Source organism: Erpetoichthys calabaricus, chromosome 5 (genome assembly GCF_900747795.2).
Source record: "Erpetoichthys calabaricus chromosome 5, fErpCal1.3, whole genome shotgun sequence".
Taxonomy (NCBI): domain Eukaryota; kingdom Metazoa; phylum Chordata; class Cladistia; order Polypteriformes; family Polypteridae; genus Erpetoichthys; species Erpetoichthys calabaricus.
The window spans coordinates 19,705,960-19,718,393 of record NC_041398.2 but is presented as its reverse complement, the minus strand read 5'-3'; the positions used below and the strand labels follow the sequence as shown (position 1 = coordinate 19,718,393).

Sequence of the window (12,434 nt, the reverse complement as noted above, 5' to 3'; positions counted from 1 at the left end):
CTGCAGGTGTGTACTGTCGTTGTAGTAAGGTGCCGTGTATCTGACGGCGGAAAGAAAGCTTTGGTTAAACGGTATCGAAAATGCCACTTTTTAGCCGAATCTCACATCACACTGGGCCGCGTACTATGTGCTCGGTAACCAATAAATTAAAAATTGTAACGAGATCACCTTAATAAACATAAATAGGATTTTAGAAAAGATTATTATTTACTTGATACCGAAGATCTCTGTGCAAAGGCATTGGAAAGACAAATCATTAAAATAAACGTTACTCTATACGTGTCACCTTTAGGTATGGGAGGTTTTTATTATCTCATAAGGAATTTTATTAGCAGCTGGGAAGTACAACACATAAGACAATATTACAAAAAAAATAAGCAAAGACACAACAACTGGTGTTATCATAAGTACACACACTCAAGATTAATACAAAGCAGAAAAATTACTTTGCTCTCAGAGATTAACTCCTTGTTCTACTAGAAACCTTAAATTACTGTCCTTGCTTTATTCATTTCATTTGTGTAGGCAATTTTTTTCTTTGAGTGTAATGTGTTTTTTTATTTATATATCTATACAGTGCATCCGGAAAGTATTCACAGCGCATCACTTTTTCCACATTTTCTTATGTTACAGCCTTATTCCAAAATGGATTAAATTCATTTTTTTCCTCAGAATTCTGCACAAAACACCCCATAATGACGACGTGAAAAAAGTTTACTTGAGATTTTTACAAATTTATTAAAAATAAAAAAACTGCATTCGTAGTCTGAATCTCAATCTGATTGTATGGGTGGTTACCTACCAGGTAACGCATGTGGTTGGTCTGCCAGTCTGACGTCCGAGGTTCGATCCCTGAGAGGTGTGCAGTGAGTGTGTTCGCCTGATGAGCCCAGAATTAGGGCAAAACACGTGTCGCGTACTCTTTGCATTATTTGACAGTAAAACTATGTAATATATGATATACTCTCTCCGGGGGGGGGCTTCACGCTCGCCATTTTGCGAGTCATTAGGAGCATGCCCTGACGTTGTGGGTCATACAAACTACTGGGTATGATTTGGAGTTCTGCAATGACATTTTGGCAAAATGGACTCACCTGCCTGTCCCCTCATTTTTTTTCCCCTTTGATTTTTGGGGTGTCTTTGAATTCAGTCCTCTCTCTGTAGGTTCATCATTTTTATTTCCATCGTTTCGTTCCTAACACATCAACATATCCGTCCATAGCAGTAGAGAGAGCCAGCAGGATTTTTTTCCCATTGAGATCTGATGGGTTTTCAAAGGGTTCCTTTAATTTTTTGGAGCAACGTAATTTAGGAGATCTGGCACACCACTGGTCAACTTCACAATATGAATTGATTAGTAAACAACAATGAAGGATGGAGGATAAAAGACATGAGACAGGACAGGACGTGGATCCCAATGTCACCTGTCCGCACTAGCATCGCCCCTTTCTGACTATTAAATGGTCTTCTGTAACTCTGGGCCATGAGATTGCTGCCTTGGTGGAGGCCGTCGTCTGCAGATAGCCACCAGTTCTTGTCAGTCAGCGAGTCGTTCAGGGATGTGGAGCTTCACGGATGTGCTGCTTATTAAAAATACAAAGAGGGGTTAAGGCCAAGTGAGGCACATTCTGTAGGGAAATGACCTCCACTCTCATTCGCACTGACCTGCGGTGCTCAGCCAAAATCAACTTTCAAGGGGGCCGCAGGATGAATGAAAATAATTCTAAAGTAGATAGAATTCTTTATTGTCAGTATGCATACACATAACAAAATTTTTGTTGGTAGGACTCGGCTTCAAGGCAGAATACTTAAAATACACTATAAATAATAAACATAATAAGTATAAAAGAGGCGGCACAGTGGGTAGCGCTGCTGCCTCGCAGTTGAGAGACCTGGGGACCTGGGTTCGCTTCCCGGGTCCTCCCTGCGTGGAGTTTGCATGTTCTCCCCGTGTCTGCGTGGGTTTCCTCCCACAGTCCAAAGACATGCAGGTTAGGTGGATTGGCGATTCTAAATTGGCCCTAGTGTGTGCTTGGTGTGTTTGTGTGTGTCCTGTGGAGGGTTGGCACCCTGCCCGGGATTGGTTCCTGCCTTGTGCCCTGTGTTGGCTGGGATTGGCTCCAGCAGACCCCCGTGACCCTGTGTTCAGATTCAGCAGGTTGGAAAATGGATGGATGGATGGAAGTATAAAAGACAGCAGCAATAAGACATCGTCAAGTCCAGACTTTTCCTGAGGTTGTACGCCTGCAGAGACCACTGATCTGTGTGCGAGGGTCTGCAGGGGAGGATTACGAGGGAAAGTGCGTGTGCATGTCTACAGGGGGGCAGGTTAGGGGTCGATGTATGTGTGGCTACCAGCAGGAGCAGATGGACTTCACAGCTGTCTTTCAGTCTGCTGGTACGTGTTTTTATGTTTCTGTACCGCTGTCCCAAAGGCAGTGGTACAAACAGTCCATTTCTCAGCTGGGTGAGATCCACAGCTATACATTTGGCCTTCTTCTGCACCCTTCCAGCATATACAGAGTCCAGGTCTAGGAGAGGACTTCCCACAATCCCCTGTGCTGTTCTCACCACCCATGCCAAGTCCTTCCTGCCCTGTGCTGTGCAGCTGGCGTACCACACTGTCATACTGGGACAGAGAATGCTTTCTATAGCGGATCTGTAGAAGTTTGTGAGCAGCCGAGAGGAGAATCCAGCACGTCTCATCTTCCTGAGGAAGAAGAGTCTTTGTTGGGCCTTCTTTACCAGGTGAGATGTGTTCAAAGACCAGGTCAGATCCGATGTGATGTGGATACCCACGAGCTTGATATTGTCCACACACATGTATGAACATAGGAGCATGTTCTGTTCTTCTGGACCACCTATTGTCCACAATGACCTCATTGGTCTTGCAGGTGTCCAAGATGAGGTTGTTGGCTGAGCACCATGGTGCTAGGTGTTGTATCTCCTCTCTGTTGTGAGTCTCATCATTGTCTGATATGAGACCCACCACGGTCAGATCATCCGCTAACTCAGTGGTTCTCTATCTGTGGGGCGGTCCCCCCTAGGGGGGGGCACGAAGATGTGAAAACAAGAATTGAAAATATGAACAATACATCTATTGAAACCAAAACAAATTAAGTTAAACTACATTCTGATACTAGAAAAAAAAATATAGAGTTAGATAAATGTCGATAAAAGTTAAGTAGGTATAATAAAATATGCATCTATGATATTTCATTAATTAAAAAAGAACAAATTGGTATTAGTGGGCTCCTTTCAAAAAAAACATTAGGGGGGGGGGGGCGCGAATGAAAACTCGGGTTGCAAATACTTAAAACGTTGAGAAACGCTGCGCTAGCTTCACAACCATATTTGTGGCACGGATGGCAGAGCAATCGTGCGTGAATAACGTGAAGAGTGCTGGGCTGAGCACACAACCCTGTGGCGTGCCTGTCTTCAAAGCCAGCGTGGCCGATGTACGATCTCCAATTCTAACCACCGGAGGCCTGTTGGTGAGAAAGTTCCTGATCCAGAGACACACCGATGTGGACAGACCCAGATTATGAAGCTTTTGTACCAGCTTGTCCGGGATTACAGTGTGAAACGCTGAACTAAAATCGAGGAGTAGCATCCTGTATTATCGTAGTATTTCCCTCTACTTACCCTTTACCTGTTTTCTCAAGGGTAAATGTTCTCGTCAGGTTCGTTATCGGGTTGGTCTACTGTTGCACTTTAAAATGAACACACACACACATAGATAAACACACACACACAGACCCTAACCACAACAGTGCCCCATGAATGACACACACACGCTGATTAACCCTTTGCACTTTATACCACACATCAGCCTGTCACTCAGCACTTCAAGAGACTTACTTATTATCGGCACGGACAACATATGATGTTTTAAATAGACCTCAGACCTAAATGTTACTTTTGGTCTCCAAGAAAATATTAAAACATACAAAGACTCAGTATCCTTGACTATAGGCCATTTATCAGCCAAGAATACCTTCTTATTGTACTGTCCCTTCTTTTGAGTGGCACTCCTCACTCTCAGCCTTATAAACCTCGCAGCACAGAAATAATGGCAAAAATCTGGCTACCCCAGGTGCTCAAAGAAATCTAACTTATTAATTCAATCACTCTAGACATTAAGACAAAGCATAGAAAGTTAAAAGCAGCGTGGTATTTATTACAAGAATAATAAGAGAATATTAATAATACCACTGGAACAAAGAATAGAAAATAAGTACTGATAGGAAAGTCTGAATATATATAGTCTTTAGGAAAAGCTTACGAAAAAGTTGAAATGACAAGGATGAATGTCCCAGGGAGGTGTTTGATTTAGCAATGGATGTTCATGATGCCTTTCTGACGACCAATGTCGTCTTCGTCTGTTCCTCTTCTTCTCCTCCTTCTCTTTGCTTCTTCTCCTTCCTCCTCTCCTCTTCCTCCTCCTTCTGCTCCTCTTCCAAACCAAGGCATATATATTATGAAATATCATGCCTTGGTTACACAACACATGAACCTCATTGGCTGGCTGTCAATGTGATTGATGAATTTTGCTCAAACTCTTTCCCAGATAATAAAGTTCTTTGATATTGCCTGTTTCCCTTTCCCAGGCCATAAATCCCAGATGTCCATCCATAAAGTAATCAATAGCCTGGGGTGTCAGCAGAGCATCCTTTCCCAGGTTGTAAAATAATTGAGCCCCAGAATGTCTTCCTTTCAATGTAGGAAACAGCTGTTTGAAAGTGAGGTGTGACAAAACCTGCTTTGATCTGTCTTAGTTCATCTGTTGTCTTGTCTTGAACAAAATATAATGGAAACCAAAATGTACAGATTTTATACACCATAACACATCCTAACAGAAGTGTCCGGGCACTGCAGATGAGTCAGGGCTGTGTGAAGTGCTATCGAGACGCCATCCTCTGTAGATCTGTTCCTCCTGTAGGCGAACTGATGGTTGTCAAATCCAACAGGGATGGCATCCTTGATGTACTTTAGGAGGATTCTCTCAAAGCACTTCATCATTACTGGGGTCAGAGCCACAGGGCGGTAATCATTAAGGCAGGTGGCTGCTGATTTTGTAGGCGACTGGCACAATAGTGGAGGATTTGAGGCAGACGGGGACCACGGCAAGTTGTAGAGAAAGGTTGAAAATGTCCAGAAAGACTCCTGCCAATTGACCAGCACATATTTTCATTGTCTTACCCGACACCTTATCCGGTCCTGCAGCTCTGTTGGTGTTGATCCTCCTCAGGGTGGACCTCACTTGGTGTAGTTGCAGGACTAGAGGTTGATGCTGCTCCTCCGGCCAAGGGAGATGTGCAGTCTCCCTGCTGCTAGATCTATCAAAGCGTGCAAAGAAACTGTTCAATGTGTCGGGGAGACTAGGGTCATGGCTGACCTGCTGATCGCTGCGCTTTATAATCCGTCATGGTCTTTAGGCCTCTCCACATGCTCCATGGGTCGCTGTTATCAAAAATACTCCTCGATACGCTGTTTGTATTTGTATTTTGCCAGGTTTATTCCTTTTTTTTTTTTAGTTCTTTTTGGGCTATATTGCTATATGCCAGCCTGTCGCCTGACCTATATGCCATGTCCCGGGCTTTAACCCCTTGTTGCCTAAATTTATTTACAATTATATCAAAAAGACATTATTTGTGTTTTTTGCTGTCAAGCAGATGCTAAATTTAAGTGGAGATTGTTAATTTGAATATAGCACACAAGCAAACAATAAGCTGGTACGTATTTTTATCTTATAGCGCAACTTACCTCAGATTTGGACAATTTCTCGAAATTAGCAGCCAAAATCCACGTGCACAGCCACGCCAACACTTTGCTTCCATCAGGTGGATGTAGTTTCCACTACATCTACTAGATGGCGTGACCAGTGCTTCCAATATGATCGTTGGTACGTATTGAATTGCATGTATACGCCACTACCCAGCCTATACTCCACTCCCATGATCTGCAAGATGAAACCGACTAGCAGAACAGTGCAGGTATGGACTGAGGAGGCATCTCCAGCATTACAGGACCGTTTGGAGCGTACTGACTGGGGAGTGTTCAAAGAGGGCTGACACGCCTCACTAATATGAAGGCCCACAGAAACCCAAAATGTAGAGCTCAGAAAAGATAGGTGGGGCATGGACAATGGTTCACGCCCAGGGGAACCTTCTCCTGTAAGTCCACCCCGTAAAGAACTTGCGTATCTCTGCTTGATGCCAAAGCTGTGACAGTGTCACACAGGAGATGGTGTGGTGACTTCTGACGTCACTGCACTGCACAGGTGTCACTGCTGGCCGTCCTCCCATAGCTGACATGGACTCTTCAAGTTTCTTACCAGCTTGATTGTTGTATGGGGAGAGAAAACGGGTCATTCATTGTCAAATCAACTGATTTTTCCAGAAATCCCTCGTAATTCTGTCTCAAATAATGAAACCGGATGAAATTGACATCCTTCCCCCAAGGTAAACTGGCCGTATCCTGGAAAGTATGAATCTTACGTCAAAATAATTTTACAGGGTGCCCCCTGACTGACATGGGGTACACTTGATCATTTTTCTAGAAAGTCTGAGCCCGGAGTGCGTGAGCCACTGTTTGACTTAACATGCAGTGAACCCAAACGCATTTTCATTTTGTGGCTAATCGCTGTTGGAAACGCTTCAGTGCTGAATGAAGGCACTTCTGCAACTGACTTATGAAAACGTTTCTGTAGCAAATAATCCATCACTTTAAAATTTTTAATTTAGATTTTTTTTTTCCACAAAAAAATATGCGATCACTATATGCTTCATTTAAAAGTAATACTTACGCCAAGGTGGGGTAGTGAGCTGCAGTGACAAATTCTATATTGTGGGAATTATTGCTTATTATTTATCATTAAGAAATGCCAACTGGGTTTATGTTAGGATTAGGAAAGTCACACACTAGTAAAATAATTTTTATTTAATAAAAACTTGGAGGCTGTTTTTTAAATAGCTTCTTAATTTTTCTTCATGCTTTAAAATGAAAGCAATGTAGATTAGATGAGATGAGAGAAACTTTATTAATCCCAGCAGCAGAAACATACAAAACAAGGATACAGACTCACAGGACAAATAGTAGAGCCAATCAATCAATCAATCAACCAATAAGTCAAAGATATCAATAACAATAAACTGTATGAGTATATCAGGTGGAACCATTAAATTGCCGGTTAGTAGTGGTCAAAAAAGTCCCCCAGAGGAGCTTCTTACCGCACCATTGTTGAATGAGCCTGTGGCTAAAACTGCTCCAAGAGAGAGCACTCCCTGGAGGGGAATGGGGGGATTTTTCACGATGGCATCCAATTTTGCGCCCCCCCCCCCCAATCCTCTTTTTCCACAAACAGCATCCAGTGTATCCAGGGTAACGGCACTAGCTGCATTTAAATAAATGTAAGTTCAAAACATCCGACAGTGCGCTCCCCTCGAAATGGAGGATAAGGTCATCAGGACCATTTGCTGTTGCGCGATGTTTCTCAAATGTGACATGTCTCTGTTTCTCATCCTGACTAATTGATAGTATCGATACACAACCATTTATGTCTATTTATAATTAAACTTTATATTAAAATGATGTTTTCGTACTTTGGGAGGTCAAAAACACTGGTGGAATTTTTTCACTATTGCGTATGCATTACCTTGATTATGTGCAAAGTGAAAAGAGTTCTAGTTGCCTTAAAACATAGAAAAAGTGTTATCTAAAATGTGTTGTGATAAGTTGCTCTAAATAAAACTGTATTTAGCTACATTGAATTATGATAATGATGGCAAAAAATAAATAAATAAACAGCTGATTGTTCCCATCACATGGCATGTTCAGTGTTTACGTTATTGTTTATTTGATGAAGCATAAATTTAAAATAAAATTAATAACAGTTATTGAAGAAATATGTGTTACATTGAATACAGTTTTTAATATCGTGCACACATTTATATTTCCATGACACACAAAATTCGGATGGTTGTTTAAATGAAACACTACTTCCGGTTGAGTAATTACATATCTGTTCATTATAAATGTCTATTCAAAATTGGAATCGTCTATCTGTAAATTATAACCATAGTTTACTTGAAAATTTGTGAAATGTATTCAGTTGAGTTACCACCTCTGGTTGCCGGAAGTGTCCCAAAAGTTGATAGGATTCCTTATTTTTGATATAAAGCAGGCGCGCAAAATCTCCCTGACCGAGGGCAAAGTGTTTTTGGTGTTCTCGTGTTTACACACAGACAGACCTCATTACAAAAATCGGGAGTGCTCTCCCCTCGACTTTCTCGCATACTCAGATATGGGGATGGATATTTGAGGAGTAAACCGCAAGACAGTGACTTATATTTTTATATTATGTACGTTAAAGAACCATCAACATCAAATTAATAATATATTGAACAATTATTATAAAAGTAAAGTTGAATAAATCGGACTCTGCAGCTGCATGAATAAAAGGTAAAGCACCACATCCAGTTAACGGAAAAAGCCCAAAAGTTGATAGAAATCTACGTTTTGTACCGAATACTTGCATGCAGAATTTGGTTCACCGAAGTGAAAGCGGACTCAGGTTATCGTGTTTATAAACACAGACACACACTCACACAGACAGAATTCCAAAAATGGCATTTTTGGACTAGGGGGTGGTCTAAGACATCGAGATTCATCAAAATTTTGAGGTTGAATTTTTGGACGATTACAATACTTTCCCTATACTTCTTATACGAGAAAGTAAAAATGGTCTTTGAGGATTCGGGAAGGTCTCAAATGTCAAGATTCATCATCCATCCATTATCCAACCCGCTGTGTCCTAACTACAGGGTCACGGGGGGTCTGCTGGAGCCAATCCCAGCCAACACAGGGTGTAAGGCAGGAAACAAACCCCAGGCAGGGTGCCAGCCCACCGCATGGCACACACACCAAGCACACACCAAGGACAATTTAGAATTGCCAATGCACCTAACCTGCATGTCTTTGGACTGTGGGAGGAAACCAACACAGACACGGGAAGAACATGCAAACTCCACGCAGGGAAGTGAACCCAAGTCTCCTTACTGCGAGGCAGCAGTGCTACCCACTGTGCCACCGTGCCGCCCTTCACCAAAATCTCGAGGTCAAATTTTTTTTTCACGATTCCTATACTTTCTCTATACGTTGTATATGAGAAAGTAAAAATGAGCAGTTTTGTGGAGACAGCAGGAGGGGCAATGTCTTATGGGGGGGGGGGGGGCATTCATAGGTTTACTGTTGGGTGGAGGGGATGTCTTGGAGGAATACAGGTTGAGAACCCTTGCATGATGTCCCGTTCTTCCTCCTTTTAAGGGTCTCCAAAATGTTTGGCCATATCGAGCTTACAATGTAGAAGAGGTTCAGTGTAGAGTGGAGGTTGGGAGCGTGTGTTGCACCCACCACACAACAAACCATCATGGATTGTGACCTGAGTGCAACAGGTGACACCTCAACACCACACTGGAACAGTGTGAGGTTTTTGTAACAGTTGGCTGGAGTGCCAATCCTGCCACCAACCCCAAAGTTTTCCCTACAAGTAGGAGGACCTTCTTGCAGTGCTGGGGGCAGATTAACATCACAACCAGGACAGAGCAATTGCAGGTTAAGGTCTTTGCTCAATGACCCAATGTAGAGTAGGGTCACTTTTGTCATTTTCTGGCAGAGTCACAGTGGGCACATGGGCTGCAAGGCAGGAACCATACCTGGAGGGCCACCAGTGTAATACCACACTTTAGGACAGGATATTTTTATATATATATATTTAGGATATATTTGTGAATTTCCCCTTGGGATTAATAAAGTATCTATCTATCTATCTATCTATCTATCTATCTATCTATCTATCTATCTATCTATCTATCTATCTATCTATCTATCTATCTATCTATCTATCTATCTATCTATCTATCTATCTATCTATCTATGATACACTGGGGATAAACGGTCATTACACACGTGTTTGGGATGTTGGAGAACAAGTCGAGGAGTGAAAGAAAAAATAAAAAATTTGGGACACTAATGAACTGACCAGAGTTAGAAACGGACCATCTCAGCAGTTCTCAAACTGTGGGGCGTGCCCCCCTAACAAAAAAGGGGGCACGAATGTTTCCATGTGTGGTGTAATTTCGCTATTCGTAGGGAAATTTTAAACTTGTAGTGGCATATCGGCAGCAAAAAATTATAGGAATAAATTTTATTAGGGTTTCAAAAAAACGTTGGGGGGGGGGGCACGATTAAAACTGTTATGAAAACTTGGGTCGCAAATACTTAAAGGTTGAGAAACGCTGGACTATCTGAAGATGTGAGGTCGATAAAGTGTGAGTGAGATAAGCCTGTGGGAATATCCGATGGATTTTAAGCGATTACTCATAGTCATGGGGACAACCAATTCAGCCAATGGGCATTCAGTTTAGGTGTCTGGGTGCAAAACTGGGTCGCCTCTGATCCAGAGAGGTTATCCTTATGCTGGGCTGAAAGTGACACCTGCAAGACGTTAAAGTCCTTTCCATACCAGAAATATCTGCAGGATTAACATGCTAGTGCAAGACTGTGAAAAGAAGAGGAATGACAGGAGGAGTGCTTTTGCATATAGGGCACTGTGGAAAAGCTCCTCAAACCTAGAGATGGTGATCTTCAGGTGTTCAGGCAGGCCCACTGAGGCTGTAGGCTGATTTTTTTTTTTTAATACTTTTAATGGCTGTCAAGTGTGACACAATATGTGTTTTTGCTGGACGTGTTTTGTTCAGTCTGCCTTTCTGCTATTTTCACCGTAATTGAGATGTGCCATTTCATTATATCACAGGCAGAGTCCCTTTGAAACAGCAGCCTTAATTTATGCCAACTCCAGTTTAGTTGTCTTTCCCTGTTATATCTGAGCCATCCTTAAATATAATGCCAGCATAAAATGATTTAAAAAGCGATTTCTCTTTTCCCTGTTCTCAGCTTTATCTCAATTAGCTGGACTTTGTCTCCATTTCAAGTACATTTTTATTTCAGATCTGCTCAGAGCTTGTTAGACTAACATGGAGGGTTCACAGAATTTCAAATAACTCATTCAAACAAAGTTGGTAGTTTCCTCTGTTTGTTAAAACTGGAAGTTAAACCTGAAGTGCACTTGGGTTACTCTTGATCATTTTATGAACTAATGATATCATTTTTATTTGTTTGCCAGGTAAAAAGGAGCCACCTTCCCAACTGACACATCCATGCAGTGAGGTGTCTAGTGGTCTCCATGCCAGGGCCATCCATATGAGAAGGGACTATAAGAAGAGAAGAGCAGACCAATTGGGGAAGAGAAGAGTTTTACACAGAGGAATGGCCTCAGACAAAGATGGTGGCATGAATGAAAGACTGGCATGCATTAAACAAGAGGACTGTGAGTGGGGTGCAGCGGACGGGGAGTATGTGAGATCAGAGGCTGGTGAAGGGGGAATTTCAGTTTTTAAAGAGGAGGAGTGTAAGGAGGAGATTGTTGAAGTTAAAGTTGAGGATCTGGAAAATTTCTCCTGTAGTCCTGGGTACATTTTCAAGCAAGGTATTTGTGAAGCGTCTCATTCCAGCTTTCAGCCCCAGTTCACTAATACGGGGCAACTGGCTGCCCAGCAGAATTCCATGGAAGTGAAATCTGAGATTTCAGAGTTTGAAGGGAAAATCACGGAGGGAATCGAAAGAGAGGCAGAAGAGCAGTCATCATCCAGGAATGTTGGAAGAAGTAAGTAATGTAATTACTCATAAAAGAAGGTGGAACTGAGAAGATTTTGCAAAGTTTTCTTGGGTTTCTCTGGCGTTTTTAGTTGGTGGGACTGAGCTTGAGATACACAATTGATTGAGTTTGATTGGAGAGCAGAAGCTCAGATATGTGATGCCTAACAATAGCTGACCTCGCAAATAATAAATTGAAAAAGTTTAGCTGAATGTTTACCGATTTTAGAGTGCCCAACATGTGCCATTCTATATATAAAGCTGTAAATGTTAACTGTGAAGTAGTATAGGCCAGTATTATGTTATATTAAATTAAATGAGAGCTAATATCTGCTGTAAAAAATGAATATTTGGTCAGTGGTGCCACAGTTAAAGTAGAAATGTACACAAAAATCACCCAATCAATCTTTAACTCCATACAGTTATATCGACAGGAGTGACTTTTATCCAAATCGTCAGACTTCTGTCATATTGTATTGCTGTCCTTAGTTTCATTCAGATTAAGGGATTCACTTTTGGGGTGTCATGTCCACAGACTCGCAATTCTTACACATAGACAGACTTTTAAAAACTGTAAACCGTCCATATTTTGCCCAGCTCCCATTTGTTTCCTTGCATTAATGATTATGTCACGTACACTTACAGAATAGTGTGGGAAACATTTGATGATTTAGTATGCGCTTACAGCCACGATATACATGACACATCCCATAATATTA

General features: G+C 41.9%; 1 protein-coding gene across 1 annotated transcript in view; it reads left to right on the top strand.

The window, feature by feature from the left end:
- The window catches only part of LOC114641657 (uncharacterized), an 80,380-nt gene that overhangs the window by 58,105 nt on the left and 9,841 nt on the right, over positions 1-12,434 (top strand). Inside the window, exon 9 of the mRNA XM_028790681.2 lies at positions 11,186-11,725. Coding sequence (XP_028646514.2) covers positions 11,186-11,725 — 540 coding nt within the window. The remainder of the gene's footprint in view (positions 1-11,185; positions 11,726-12,434) is intronic.